This window comes from Canis aureus, chromosome 12 (assembly GCF_053574225.1).
Source record: "Canis aureus isolate CA01 chromosome 12, VMU_Caureus_v.1.0, whole genome shotgun sequence".
In the NCBI taxonomy this organism is placed as follows: domain Eukaryota; kingdom Metazoa; phylum Chordata; class Mammalia; order Carnivora; family Canidae; genus Canis; species Canis aureus.
In genome coordinates, this window is record NC_135622.1 from 60,418,661 (window position 1) to 60,434,489 (window position 15,829).

At 56.9% G+C, this 15,829-nt stretch overlaps 1 protein-coding gene across 4 annotated transcripts in view; it reads right to left on the bottom strand.

Annotated features, from left to right (window-relative positions):
- RNF144A (ring finger protein 144A) overlaps window positions 1-15,829 on the bottom strand; it is a 115,582-nt gene continuing 99,753 nt past the window's right edge. For all 4 annotated transcript variants that reach the window (XM_077844229.1, XM_077844231.1, XM_077844230.1 and 1 more), the window contains 2 exons: window positions 15,586-15,675; window positions 1-4,384 (listed from right to left, as the gene is read on the bottom strand). In XM_077844229.1, the coding sequence (XP_077700355.1) occupies window positions 4,253-4,384; window positions 15,586-15,675 (222 nt within the window). In that variant the 3' untranslated portion in view covers window positions 1-4,252. The remainder of the gene's footprint in view (window positions 4,385-15,585; window positions 15,676-15,829) is intronic.

Below are 15,829 nucleotides of genomic sequence, written 5' to 3' on the forward strand. Positions count from 1 at the left end.
TTTACAAAAGTAACCTGTATTCCAGCCAAAATCTCTTTAAAAAGAAATCCCTTCTAAAGGGGGGACAAACTACGTAAGACACAATACATTTAAAATATGTATTGAAATTACAAATCAAACTTTTCCATGTGATTCCAAAGTACAAAACACAACATTAAAAGGCATTCAAACAGCTCTTTTATACATCACAGTGTTAGTGGCACAAAATGTACTGACATTTCAAAAAACACAAACCGAACTTTTTTTTTAACCACTGCATGTAAAATACGTACTGTATACATGTGCATGACCCACTCATGCATATTTTTATACAAGATTAAAATATACCCATGGTAAAATGAGCAAAGAAGGAAGGAAAGGTCAGGCATGTGGCAGGTACCTACCCCTCACCAAAGGCTCCCAGAAGTGTGGAAGACAGGGTTATATAAACCAAAGGGAGAATGGAGCCCGTGGGCTTTACATACCAAAACAGCATGCTCTCCTAGGACTGACGCATTAGCAACTATATTTGAGTGCAGGCCCGTCGTTCCATTTGGCATTTTTGGCAACACCAGCCATAATCTCTTCGTCTTGTGTATTTTCATAAGGACTTGGGTTAATTATAAGGAATAAACAAGCTTTGGTATTTTTTTTTTAAAGAGACCTTCATGAAGCTTTATACATGCAAAATGTTTCTCCCTTGATGATTTCACTGTGATTTATATATATATTTATATATTTATATTTATATACAGGGGCATTTATTAATAAATGAGAATCTGAGAAATATACAAAAAGCCCACCCTGGTTCTTTCCAATCCCCTAATTGTTAAAGACTACCAAGGGAAAATGTCCTCTTCTAACCTGTTAAATAACTTTTAACTTTACGATAGAAGATGAAAAAGACAGAGTCATCTTGGAGTAATTTTTGCGTACCTGGGAATCCTTTTCCCCGTGGGCCCTGCATTCTGGTCAGCAATCGGCCTGGTTCCTACACTGGTTTTATGGAATCGAATGTTGTTGAGAGAATTTGGTTAGGAGGGTGCCACACGGTGGTTCCCTAGTCTCTGGTTGCTCCCGGGGGGGGTGAGGAAGAACTGATCTGGATGGCGGCTCATGCAATCGAAGGAACTGACTATGCTCAGATCCCGAGTCAATCTGTGCTATGTGAGTATCTACGGCGACTCCTTCTCTGAGGGCACTGGCCTCCTGTGACTGTCACAAAGCTCCAGGGCCCGGCTACACGGTACACGACGGAGCCAGACCGATAGGCCAGGCACGTCCAAGAAAACTGTATGAGAGAGTCAGAGGGACACAGACGACCGAAGGTCAGCCATGCCCTCCAGCGCCACCCCAACCAGATACCAGTCGCATCGGCCATGGTCGAGGGGTCCTCTTCCCCTCCTCCAGGATTTCAAGGCCTCTAAAGGAATAAACATACATGTGCTTCCAGAACGTCGGCATGAAAACCATCCGTGAAAGTGAATGTAATTTTCAACTAAGACAAGCTATGCCATTTAACACCCCACCTATGAAGTGTAGAGCTCCCCAAGTTCCCCTGGGGAGTGATGGCAAGGCAAGGTTAAAATCCAAGACGCGGGCCATCTTCCCACGCTCTGTGTACATTTTACATCATGCGTGGTTAATATTGCATCCCCACCAATGATGGGAATGAATGGCATTCCCTACTGAAACAGAGGAGTCGGGCTGCAGAAAAGCAAGTTTACGCATGACACCTCAATGCAATCCTGCTGGTATCTTCCTAAGGAACGGAGAGTTTTAGTCATGTTACTATGAAATCAAACCAAGCAAAGTGAAGCATGCTTGGTGCAAAAAATCAGAGCAAGCAGATGCTACTTTGGCTGTGGCCGGCCCCAGAATCTCCGTGGTCCCTACCTAGGTCGAACCACGCGCTTGGGAAATGTGTCAGAGGTGAAGGCACAAGGATGGCTGAGGCTATGGATGTGCAGGATTTGCTTATGGATTTCTCCAGGCTAGATGAACAGCCCAATCCATTAAAAATTAAGAGATCTGGGCTCCAGCCCAGAGAATGTATCCTTTCCAAAGGCTTAGGTCCCACCCCAAAGGAAAGGGGTACTACTATGCAGACTGTGTATGATATGCAATGGGAAGCACCCTGCACAGTAAAGGTGGACCAGGATGGGGTGAGGCCTGCCCCCTGAACACCGGAAACAGGGCCACGAGTCTGCTGGCTTTGATAGGCATCTTAAAGGGTCTGGCTAGACAAGTGCACCCACGGATCCCAGCCTGGGCCCCCGACTCCTGGAGTGTCACCTTCTCTGCAAAGTCATTTACCACCAGACCCTGTCATGACAAATCCACCTACAGGGACTCACTGTCCGGGCTTCATTGAAAAGACAATTTCAGGTGTGTTCTTGTTTTGTTACTGAATTAAAAATTCAACTGTGGTTGTAAGGAGAATGTTCTGAAATGTGATTTTGACACAGATTAGTTTCCTAATGGCTTCGATTTCATAAAGATAACTAATACCACAGGTGGAGAGTGAAGGGGTACAGTTTCTTCTAACCTCTCAAATGTTAGGAACAAAGGAAGAAATTTCTATACGGGGAAGCAAAGCAGCAACCGAGGCCAACACACAAATGCAGAAGTCAAACATATCAAAAACGAAACAAAACAAACAAACAAACAAACAAACAAAAAAACCCACCATTTTAAAAATATGCTTGCAACAAGCAAACAAGTCATATTTTGTTTCCATTTCACTCCTTTGTGGAATGTGTAATGAGTTTTTAAAAGTCCCACTAGGATAAACCTACATTTGCCTTTCTTTTATTTTTAGAAGTCCCAGGTTCAATGCAATCAGTTTGCTCAGGTGGCTTTAAAAGTCATATTAAAGCCAACCCTCTGGAAAGAACACACTTTCTCCACTTTTGAAAGTCAACTGATGGAGCAATGTGTGTCTTATCGATCCGTGCATTCTGCTTCTATGGTAACTGTCACCCACAGCCTAGGAGATGCTAAGTTGGTAAGATCCTCTAATCGAAATAACTAAGTGAAATGGAAGGTTTTTGTCCCCCCCCCCCCCCCCGTGGGGCAAAATGGTTAGCAACAGGACCTGGAACAGTGTACGATACAGATTTCTCCAAAATAACTTAGTTAAAAACAAAAAACAAAAAAACAAAACAAAACAAAAAACAGAAAATTGGGAAGCTTCTCCCCTAGCCCCCAGGAGTCGTCCAGTCCTGCCAGAAAGCCCTGCCGGTGAGGACCAATAGCACTGTTCTCTTCTCCCTGTTGCCACGAGGACGCCGAGGCAAGCAGCCAAGCCACAGTGGCTCCCAGCAGAACGATTCCCAAGTAAAGCATTTGGTTTCCAAAGACATTAAAAAATATTTGCTCATACCTGGATGAGAAGAGAGAAGCCCCCAAAGAGAGAGAAGAAAAAAACAAAAAAAGGAAAATCTAATGATGAAGATACTCCTTTAAACACATTGGTCATTTTCAAAGAAATGCAACAACATAGGGACCCACGTTGGTAACGGTACGCTGCGTACAGTGTTCAAAACGTCATTACGAGTTTCGAGAAAAACACAAAGAGCGCGTAAGGCTTTCTAAATCTCCTGAAAAGTGGCCGAGCCAGAAAAGTCGTTTAACGGTATCTTCCTAAAATGCACATTTCAAGAAAGGCATAGGATGGTGTAGATGCACCTTGTTGATTTTTCACTACTCAGTTGGAAAAAAAGAAAGAAAGAAAAAAAACACCTTCTAAAAAGGATTTTACTAAATGCCATTAGTAATAAAAACAGTTGTCATAAACAGAGTGCTTTCCTCAAGTCAGAATTATCGGATTCTGTCTTAAGTGAGTTGTAATCCTCCAAAGACTTCTTCTTTCAGCAACGTGGCGCCATCTGGACGCCAAAGAGGAGACGGACAACATTTTGCACGAGAGGGTCTCAGGCAAACCCCAGACACTCCTAGTCTATCACCACTGGGAGAAAACCGCCCGGCTTGCTTCATGCGGCGCCTCCCTTGTCAAGTCGGCGGAGACGGATTGTGTGGGGACGTGCCCTACCAACGCCAGCCTGCCTTCCCCACGCCCGGGGGGCCGCACCCTGGGCCTCGGCGCACGCTCTGACATCACTCCCTGAAATCACGGCATCCGGCGTGACACTGAAGCTCAATGGGGCACATAAGGCAAGAAAGATGTTTAGTGAGAGGGGACGGCGGGGTGGGGTGGGGGAGAGCCACGCTTCCCAGAGGCAGGGGTCTTGTTCCAGCATCGTGCCTTCCTCTAGGTGGGTAATGGGTCGTCGTCACCTTTACTGAACTTGCACTTGCAGCAAAGTACAAACGGCGTGGCCAAGAGCAGGAAAGGCGAGGCCACCAATAGCAGGAGCCCAAATCCAGCAAAAATGCCCACGACCTGCAAGAAGGAAACACAGGAGCAGAGGGTGAGGTGACTAGCCTGCAGGTTCCAGAGCCAAAGTATAAACCACACGACCATCCACCCACCCGTCATCTACCCGTCCATCATCCATTTATGCGTCCACTCAGCCACCCATCTACTCATCTATCCATTTGTCCATCAACCATCCATCCATGCACTCACTGTCCACCCATCCCTTACCCACTATTCATCTACCCAGGCATCGATCCATCCATCCATCCATCCACCGATCCCCACCATCCTCCCACCCATCCATCCATCAATCCATCCATCATCCATCCCCACCATCCTCCCACCCACCCATCCATCACCCATCCTCCTGTCACCCACCCACCCATCCATCACCTATTCTATACCCCATCCATCCATCCATCCATCCATCCCCTGCCCATTCATTTATCCACTCACCCACCAATACTTCCTTCCATCCCCTTCCTTCCCCTGATTCCCCCTGCCCTTCCCTTCATTTCTTTTTCTTCTTTTCCCTTTCCTGCCCCCGCTTCCACCTAAGCACCCAAACCACCATCCAATTACACATCCAATTAGCCAACAAGCCTCCTCTGAGCCAGGCTATTACAAATATGGAGACACATCACACTGTGGCCCTAGGGGAGCACCCAGTTTGATGGAAAGAGACCCAAGATTTAACCGACTATACATTTTACAAAAACTGCCATCAGGTTTCCAGGTATAAAGGGAGCCCATGGGCCAGGCATTTGTGAAGGGGAAGACGATAAAGATGAGGAGGTGGATAGTGTCCTGGAAAGACTAGGACGGTGTGTTCCAGGTGAGAGAACAGGAGGGACTCAGGCACCGGGCATTAGGGAGGCAGCACCCCTGTGTCATTTCTGGAGGAGTCAAAAACACAGGGCTGTTTTTTTTTTTAAACCGTTACACGTTTTGACTTAGTTTTATAACACACGCTCACGCCTGGGCGTGAGTAAATGTGGACACACTGTCAGCTAAGACAGGCAGAGCGAATTGGCCAGAAAAACAGGGTGTTTCCTCTTGGACAGCCGCCTGCGGGGCCGCACCCTTCCCGGCAGAGGGCGGCCCGGAGCGGAGATCTGAGGTTGGAGTCAGCCCGCCACCTACTGTTCACAGCGATAAATACATGGAGGCCCCGGGCACTCTGCTCTAATTCCCATTCTGCCCCATTTTTCTCAACTATAAAAATAAACAAATGAGGTACAAGATCTCTAAGGGCCATTATCAACCCTGAAGTATGATCCCAGGCTAGAGCACCCCAGATGTGTGCAGGAAAGTAGACCTTCCATTCCGCCACACAGGCACCACACTGCATTCATAAGTTGACCCGTGTTTTCCGCCCAGCTGGCTCAGCCCACTTGTCTGAACCTAGCGTCGATGGTGGAATTACGGGCTGTGAAATCGGATCAGCTTTTGTTAAAATCACGTGCACACCAATACCTCAGAATACTTGAAAACCCCCAGAAAACGGTTATTTCGAGGGCCCGCACACAACCTCAACTACTTGGAAGACTCGGTCAGTCCCAAAGAAGCCAGGATTCTTTGCAGTTGAAACCCTATCGAAATCCTTGACCAGATGCTTGCATTCTGGGCCAGTGACACATCTTGGCTTCCACCCTATCTTGCCTCTTGCTATGCCCGCCGCTTCCTAAAACAAGGCTATCCATCTCTTGCTGGTCGGTGACAAGAAGATGCAGATACTGCCAGAAGGAAGGCAGCCGGCAGTAAGGAATGAGATAGGAAAAGCAAAGATCACAAAACAAAAATACCCAGTCAGCGAGCATGTTCTAACTGTGTGTCAGGCACTAGGTTTTGCACTGCAGGTGACACGGATGTGTCAACGGTGCCAGGCTCCAGAGGGAGCCACCGCATACGCGGCCTTGTTCGTACTGCCCACCTCTGAGATCTCAAGGTCTGGCTGAGCCCTCAGGCTGAGCTCACACCGCAGCTTCAGAGTAGAGCGCGGGTTCTGTGGCCACGCACAGCCCACCGTGTCTCCCATAGTAAACGTGCAACAGATGTTCAGGAGACGAACCAGCTGGATAGAAACGGGCACCTTCCAAATCCTCCCTTCCAGAGGGTTCTACACACCGTACTCCAGGGCTGGGGGACAACAAGCCAAAATCAAAGACACAGCAGGGTGAATGCATGACACTGGCACTTGGCATTTGCACATGGCCTCGAGGCCTGCGGAGCACACAAGAGATGCAGCAGAGGCCTGGACAGGGACAGGTGAGGGACCGAGGGCTGTGTCGTTTGCAAGTCTTGTCCCAATGCCTCCTTCGGTGACATCCCAGTGGCAGCTTGAAATAGCCCCAAGGGGGTGTTTACACCCCAGGAAGCAGCTGACACAGCAACACGGGAGACTGGGCCACCGCCTGCCCGGGAGCCAGCTGTGAAATACTGGCTATCACACCGCTGGAGGCCAGAGATTCCAGGAGGCAGGAGCGCCAGCAGCGAGCGGAGTCTACACTGACGTCCACCAGGTGACAGCTCCCGCCTCTCTCCTGCCCACCTTTGGTAACAGCCCCTCTTTTCTCTGCTTAATTTGCTGTTCTGAACTCATGAAAGAACGGGTCCTGGTGGGAGGGCAGGCAGATGCTAGAAACAACAAAGGGGGCCAAAACTGCACAGATATGGATGGGAGATGCGGAAAACTGGTGCCAGGGAGCTCAAGGCGGCTTCCCTGGGGAGGCAGCAGGTCCCGCAGGTGTGAGCTCGCTGCAGATGGGCTGAGGCATCCGGGAGAGATAATTGCAGCCACTCAAGGGCTCACAGCAGACCAGGCAGGTGGGCGGGAGGAGGTCGATGTGCAGAAGAGGCACAGGTCAGGAGGAGGTTCTGGAGCAAATCAGCAAGACTCGCAGGGACCCGGGAGCCCTGCCCTCGGGTTTGGCTTGAGGGGGTGGACGTGCCACCTTGGTAATGAGGCAAGAACGATGACTTCCATTTGGACATTTGGAGCTTGAGAGACCCGTGGGCGCCCGCGTGAAGATATCCATGAGGCAGTGGGTACGTGAATCTAGAGCTCCGGGGAGAAGCCAGCAGGTTCCAGGGCCATCGGCACACAGATGTTCAAACGAGTGCGTGCGTCCCAGGGAGGGAGCACAGGCTGGGGAAGCAACAGAATTAAGCCGTCCCGCCAGGTGCGTGCAGGAGACAAGGCCATCTCGGGAGCCCCGGCGGCTCGGGCTGCATAACCAGGCACCGCAGACGGGCCCAAACACCGGACAGCTGTCTCTCCCAGTCCTCGCGGGTGACAGGTCTGAGACCAAGGTGCAGGTAGGGCCGGTCCTCAGCTTGCAGAGGTACACCTTCTCCTGCAGCCTCGCACGGCTGTCCCTCTGGGCTTGCCTCTGTCCTAATCTCTTCCTATAAGGACACAGTCACCCAGCAGCCCCACTGCCCTGGACTTGGATCCCCTGGTGCTGGTTCTGGGTGGCCCCTGACTGGCTGCCCACGTCGTCTACATGGGCCTCCCCTCAATTCCCTCTATTCCTCTCCTGGCCCCAGAGGGCTCCGGGGCACCCACATTCCGCCTCCACACCCCGAGGGCTCTGGGGACCCAGAAGGCAAGGTGCCTGCAGGATGGGCAGCGAGTGCCACGGGGAGGGGGCCCAGCCTGGCCAGGCAAACCGAGGCATCTGCAGGAGCACCCATCTGCAGGAGCACCGGCTGGGGTGCTGCCTGAGGGGCGGCAGGAAGGGGAGCGAGCTGGGGAGTGGGGTTCAGGGCACAGAAAGGAGAGTAAGCCAGGCCTTTTGTCTGAGCCACAGGGAGGCTGGAGAGGCACTTCCCGAAATCAGGGGGATGAAGAGGAGGACAGAATCTCAAGGGAAAGTCTAAGGTCTGCTCATAAGTCCACGGGACATGCACACAGGGCTGCTGGGAGCCAAGGGGGCTGCATGGGCTGGGGAGGGACCACACAGTACAGGAGGGACGGGGGCGCCTAAGCAGGCCCCTCTATCGCCGGGCCACAATCGCTATCAACACATTAATGAGTCATTTTGATCCCTAGATTATAGTCCACACCAGTGTTATTTCACCAGTGCAAAATCTGGGGCCAAAAACCCATCTCGGAATCTATTTAAGGCAGTGGAGTGGGACTGGGTGTGCTGATTATGCACAAGCGACACCTCGTGCCTATTTCACTGAGCCCTGTGCAAATGACCCTCAGGACAGCTCCGTGCACGAGGCCTCCAGGACACGAGTGTCTGTGCAACGGACTCCCGCCTTCAGCCTGGGCCCGGCGGGCGTCTCCCGTGCGTGACATGGACGGTGCAGGCGGCCACCCTCGGTGCCGTCCCCTGGCTACACGTGGGCTCCCCCTTCACCCTGAGGTGGGCCTGAGGATTCCCTGCTCGGAAGACAAGGGGGAGCCGGTGCAGAGAAGCCCGTCTCCTGTCTGGCGCTGGCGTCCTAAGGAAAGAGATCCATCTAGAGGAGAGGAAAGGCGCCGTCGTCCGCCTCTGACATCCGATGGCCCACCTGTGGGCCGGCTCTGGAAACGGGGCAAAGGGTTCGCAGCCACCGCGTGCAAAGGGACGAGCGGGGAACAGATGGAAGGGCACGGCTGTGAGCATCCAGGACTCTGCAGCTCACCGCGATGGGATGTCGGACGCCTTCTCCTTCCCAGCCACCTGCTACCGCCCCATCTTGGTTTGCAAAAGCACCAGGACTTTTGCTGCAAAAGTTCCAGCAGAAGACTTGTGCGGAATCAAAGAATGAATGAATGAATGAATGAATGAATGAATGAATGAATGAATAAATAAATAAATAACATCTCTTGGGGCAAAATGGAATCGTGTAGGACCTTTACGTGGCAGAGATTCATCTTTTCTGTCCACAGCCCCTCGTCCCAACGCTCCACTGGGCAGGGCTCTGGGTAAACTGTATTTGGCATATGATAGCTTTCCTCCCCTAAAGATATTGGGAGCAGCTGCGATAACCCCGAGGCAGCCCACGGAGACGCTCTCACGGACTCTGTACCTAACAGCGCGAGAGCTAAGGAGCGGGAGCTTTGTCAAGCCCATAGTTACACCAGGCGATCGATGGCAACCCCTAAAAACGGGGAGCTATGGGGACACTGAGTTCGGGGACGCGTCCTGAGTGCCGCTAAGGCCTGCGGTGGGCGAGGCCCGGAGGGGCAGACGCAGCATCTCCCCAAGGAGCTGACGAAGCCGACACCGGCCAGAAGCTCCAAGCAAGGCCGCCGTCAGTGTCACAGGGTGTCTGGCCCTTCTGTGGGACAGGGGAGCCGTATGGGGGCAACACCTGAATGTGAGGGATGCCTGGGGGGCTCAGGGGCTGAGCGTCTGCCTCCGGCCCGGGGCACAATCCTGGAGCCTCGGGATCGAGTCCCACATCAGGCTCCCTGCGGGGAGCCTGCTTCTCCCTTTGCCTGTGTCTCTGCCTCTCTGTGTCTCTCATGAATAAGTAAATTAAAAGAGACCAGAACTTGAGTAAATAGGACCGAACACATCAAGCAGGGAAGACACATGTGGGTGCACGTGGGTATTTTACAGGTGAGAGGGCACCATGTGTTCCTACCATGGGTTTCCGTCAAGCAGGACTCCACAGCCACTGCTGAGAAGTGCTATGGCCTGAGCAGGTGATGGGGGGGACGGAAGGAGGGGCTGGGGTGGGACCCTGGGGGGGACCAGGGACGTCAGCACGAGTCCCGTCTGTGCTTTCCGCTCGGCTGCTCTGACACCTGCTGTGGCTCCCTAGCGCCGCAGGTTTAAGTCGAAGCACGACATCGGGGTCTTCTCCGGGCCTGACCGCCACCCCACTCCAGCTCCCTATCATGCAGACACCCCGGTCCTGTCCCCCCCGGGGTCACATCCTGGGCCTCTGGCCCCTACTCCACGAAAGCCTCCCCTGCAGGCTCCCGTTTCAGACTTGGTCATATTTAGTTCCCCTCTTTCTGCAGTTCTTCTCGAATCTCCCGGCCTGAACAGTCAACAGGAAATACTCCTGTGCTGCCAACACCTCACGCTGCCCTGCAATCCTAGGAGCTCCCGAAACGTGCTTGATCGCTGGTCCCGGGGCTTCCCTCCCGGGGCTGCAGGGGGTGAGGGTGGGGGGTGGCTGGTCAGCTGGGCAGCGGCGCAGAGCAGGAACGGGGTGGGGGGCTGTGAGGGGCCACAGAGCAGGGAGGGCCCGGAGGTCCTCACTTCTGACGGCAGATACGAGCCTGCGTGATGCCAGAGTGCCCTGGGCAGGGTCGGCAGCACTCGAAGCCCCGTATGTTGTCGCCGGTCACTCTCGGTCACACCAACACTGCCCCCGGCTTCCTCCAACACCACCGCTGCAGGTCGGGGCGCACTCCTCTCATCAGGAGCCTTTCAGTGTCCCCTGGAGAGGGGATGCCAACATCGCTCCCCACTACACCAACCAAACCAGCTCCCTGTCCCCACCCGCCCGGCTCCCCCTGGGGGCACCTCCCCTGGACGCAAGTGGCTCCCATGGGATTCCTGGCCAGACAGGCCCTTTCCTTCCTGAAGCCCCCGAAGGAGACAGTAGCTGCGGGAGCAAGGACACAGGGGACACAGGTCCGTGCCGACTGCCGGCCTTGAGGGGGGACGGGGGCTGTGACCAGGTCAAACGGCAGCCAAGGCCATCGCTCCTGCTTCCCTCCACGTTTCTGGCTCAGGCAGGGGACCAGGGCCGTAGGGGTCACGACGACCAGCAGGCCCTGGTACCGAGGACAGTCTGTCTCCAGATAAGACATGGGTTCAGAGGGGAGGACGGGAGGCAGTCGCAGCAAGGCATCGGAGCTGCAAGAAGCCCGCAGAGCCCGGGGTACAGGACGGGGGCTCTGGGGACAGGCGGGAGCAGGAGGGTTCACGGAGGACATGGCCCTGAACCTGGCTGTGGACAACGGGGCCGCATCTCGAGCAGCGAGCTAGGACGCAGAGACCGGGAGGACGCAGGGGCCTGAGGAGGCGGGAAGAGCCCGGCAGGACGGCAGGCCCAGGGCCAGTGCTGGGCAGTCGGGGCATCTATCCACCCCCACCCCGGGCGCTTCCCATGCACTCGCCAGACACTTGAGGCAGGAACTGATGGGGGAGAGTAAAACCCGCATTTCTGCATCCGAGGCTTTGCCCTAAACACAAAGTGTGACTCCTGTCCCAGGATCAGCAACAAGCCAGCGGAGAAGCCACGTCCAAGCAGGAGCCCATCCAAAGGAGACGGGGACGGGGACGCCCCCTCTGATCCAAAGGCAGCAGATGCATACGGGACATGGGGCCAGTCTCAGGGTCCTGTCTGGCCGAGGCTCATGCTGAGGACGAGCCCCTAGGGCAGGAGTGCCTTCAAGCTGAGGGGACCGTGCAGCCTGCGGGGGGCAGGGGGTCCCCACTGTCAACGCTGAAGGCTTAGCACAGCCGCCCACGGGGTCTACACGAACGTCTGCTCCCATCCGGCTCCGCAGGGCACACAGGGTCCCTCAGAGAGTCCCGGGCCCTAGGCTTCGGCTCCCACCGTGTCACACTCCGCACTCGGCTGGTTTCCTCACTATCCTCACTGTCCTTTTGATGCTGGTCCGCTCCTATTTTACTGTTTTGCCCAAATCTAACTAACACTAATGCGTGGGCAGCCTCCGCTGCTCTAACCTCTGACCCTGCACCTCCGGGGAGCGGCTCGCCCCACAGAAGCAGGTGCCTGGGTGAGCGCGCGCCGCCGTGCGTGCCTGTCCCCTCCTCCTGCTGGGCCCTGCCATCGGGGCCTCGGGGGGCTTGGGGCCTCATGGCTGGCGCTCAGAAGCTAAAGGAGCGGGCGGGAAGCTGTGCCAGGCTCCTCCCCGAGCAAGGACCCTCGGGTCCTGGTTTCTGCATTTCTCAAGGGACTTTCTCGATTCTGTTGATGCCTATTACCAAGAACTCAGGGCCGCCCTGGATGGCCCAGGGACATGCGACTTCTCGCCTGAATCAGGCACAGGGCCAGGGGGTGACTGCCAGGCTGGGGGGGACGGGGCCGGTCTCCACCTGGCCCTGGCGCTCCCCCGGGGAGCTCACGCTTGCCACCAGCGGCGCCGTGGTTGGGAAGCTCAGGCCGCGTGCAGAGACAAGGGAAGGAGCTCCAGCAGGGGCACCGGCCCGCAGCGTGTCCACCTCCCCACGACACCCAGGGCACCTCCGCCCCAGCTCGGGCCGCGTGGCGCCTTGTTCACGCACAGGCTCGTGAATGACGTCAACACGAGGACGTGAGGCTGATGCATTTGGGGAGGTTGTATACGCAGCCGGGGTACCCCCTTGGGCAAAGCCGCCTTCCCTTGGCTGCTACCCATTCCCTGCACAGAAAAGGCCAGAGTGGAACGACGGGATCCCAGAGTCCTCGCCGGCTCTGGTCCAATGGCCCCGCACAGGTGCCGACAGCTTCCACCACGCAGATCCATGCCCGGCCATCCCCGAAGACGTGGGGGGAAAGGGGCACAGGAGGACGGCGGCCTCGCTCCAGGCCCCTCTACTGCACGGGGTGAGGGTGTGGGTATCGCCAGGGGTAGAACCACGACCCCCCGACGAGCTACCTGTGGAGTCCTGGCCCCAGGACTGCAGGATGGGACCTTGCTTAGAAATAGGCTCTTTGCAGAGGTCACCGTGTTCAAGTGAGGTCATCAGCGTGGGCCCTCGTCCTACACAGTGGGTGTCCTTATTGAAAGGGAAATTTGGCCACAGTGACAGCTGCGCAGAGGACAGGTGGCCTCGCCCAGGGAAGCACCTGCGAGCCAAGAGACACCACGGATGGTCGGCCCGCACCTGAAGCCAGGAGGCCACGGACCGAGTCCTCTGCAGGCTTCAGAGGCAGACCAGCAGGGTCCCGGGGAGGTGCGGGGTGATCCCTGAGGCTGGAGGTGCTCCCCAGGAGGAGGAGGGGGAGGAGGAGGGGGGAGGAAGGGGGGAAGAAGGGGGAAGAGGAGGAGGAGGGGGAAGAGGGGGAGGGGGCGAAGGAGGGAGGACCAGAGGGAGGAGGAAAAGGGGGGAGGGGGGAGAGAGGAAAAGGAGAAGGAGAGGGAGGGAGGGGGAAGATGAGGAGGGGAGGAGGAGTGGGAGAAGGGGGAAAGAGAGGAGGAAGGGGAGGGGGAGGAGGGAGTGAGGGAGGAAGAGGGGGAGGGGAGGGGAGGAGGATGCTTCCACAGCTCTCTAGACCTGGTGAGCTCCGTGGCCTGCACCAGGTCCACAACAGCCTTTGGGGCCAGGCCATCCACACCCCTTCCCACCCAGGCACCCCGTAAGCTGCAGGACTCACTGCTGTTTGGGGTTGAGGACCAGGCAGCCAGCCCCTCGGTCCAGTCCAGCTCGGCTCCCTTAGACCGCTGTCCTGGAAGGCACCCGGGGCTCCGTGCTGACGCACCGTCCGCTGCTCCCCCCGCCACCCCCGCCCCCGGCGGAGGGTCACTCCTGGGACGCACAGCCCGCCACCCCAAGGCCGTCCACCCAGGGCCCCTGCAGGAAGGCCTCCTCAGCCCCACTCTGCGCCTCGTCGGCTCCGCTTGGGCGGCCGTGGGGGAGTCAGCGCTCACAGGGGGAGTCGTCAGCCCTGGATGCGTCAGCCCTGGATGCTCCTCGTCCCCAGCTGGGCTGCACACCTGCCTCGGCGGGAGGCACAGGTGGTGTGACCCTGACAGTGGGCGGGGGCTGTCAAGCTTCTGGGGTTCTGGGGACTCTCTTCCGACACCATCGGCGACCACTGGGCCTCACCCCTGCTGCGGGCCCTCGGGCCTTCACACCAGGGCTCTACCCATCAACCCTTGCCGTTCCCGCAGTCTGAACTCTTCTCTCTACCTGGACCATCCCTCCTCTACCTGGACCATCCTCCCTCTGCCTGGACCATCCCCTCTCCGCCTGGACTGTCCCCCCCTTTACCTGGACCTGGACTGTCCTCCCTCCTCCTAGACCGTCCTCCCTCTGCCTGAACATTCCCCATCCTCCTGGACTGTCCCCCCCCTACCTTGACCGTCCCCCTTCCACCTGGACTGTCCTCCCTCTACCTGGACCGTCCCCCCTCCTCCTGGACCATCCCCTCCTATTTGGACCGTCTCCTCCTACCTGGACCATCCCCCTTCTGCCTGGACTGTCCCTCACCCTGAACCATCCCCTCCTACCTGGACTGTCCCCCCCTTCCTGGACTGTCCCCTACCTGGACTGTCCCTCACCCCTGGACTGCCCGCCCCACCTGGACCGTCCCCTCTGCTTTGTCCCCTGCTCCCGCAGCTGGCTCCTCCCCATCACTATGAAGATCACTCAGAGGAAGCCTCATTACGATGGCATCAGGGGCCGCAGGCTGAGCTCCTGTGTCCTCAGGGCAGGTAGGGACAGGTGCTGGCACTTGGGGAGCTGCCTCGGGGCCTCCCCTGCAGGGGGAAGGGCAGCCTCCTCCTCCCCACTCCCTGGAGCAGCCCAGCCCTGAGGAGCGCTCGCTCAGGACCCCGCAGCTCCCTGGTCCTCCCAGGGCCTCTGATGTCTCCACGGCCTCCCCAAGGCCCCCCTTCTTGTATGAAAGAGTGCCCTGCCTGGGGCTGGCCGGGCCTGGCTGCTCCCGTGGCGCACCCCTAAGCTGCTCCCAAAGAAACCCATTTTTGCTGGTCAAATAGCCGGAAGCCTCATTTCCAGGGCGAGCGTCCCTCAGCACCGGGCCAAGGGTACCCCGCGCTGGCCCTCCCGGCCGCGCCATCCATCACCTACCCCGCTGAAGCCCTAGCACGCGTCACGCTGTCCCCGCAGGACAGGGACGCACCTGTCCTATTCCCTGAGGACCTCCAGCCCCCGCTCCAGGGGCCCCAGCTGTACTACACGCAGCCCCAAATCACTGCGCGTTGGGAAGCCCCACAGGCTGCGCAGACGCCGCCAGGCAGGGACTCCCCCTTCCCTCCGTCCCCCCTTTTCCTGAGACTAGCTGGCGCACCTCAAGGGCTCCAGCGGCAGCTCTTCACTGAGGGCCACGCAGGGATCCCCCCACCCCCTGGGGGATCATCGCCAACGCCGGGAGTCCGGGGGGCTGTCCAGCCCGAGGGTAAGGAACTGCACGTGCAACACGAGGCACGCGCACCACGACACGGGGCCGGGGCCACCACCAGCTTAATCTGAGAGCTAGAGGGTCCCGGATGACCCACGCTGCCCAGCTCCGCCTTTCCACAGGGCGCGGCTCTCCCGCCCCAAGACCCCGGGTCCGGGCGAGCCACCTCCTACCTGTGTCCGATGCCAGATGACGGACGCCCTGGAATGGCCCAGCTTATTCCGGCAGGGTCCTTTATCGTAATGGATTAGGAGGAAATCATCCTGGAAGGAGAGACAGAGAGAGCGGGGTCAATGGCAGGTGCTCCTGAGTTTCCTCAGGCCCCAGGCAGGCAGGGACACGAGAGGGCGCGGGTGGCCCGGAGGAAGGGCACGGCCCGGGGGCACTGGGCGGCCTGGCGGGCCCTCTGCCTCCACC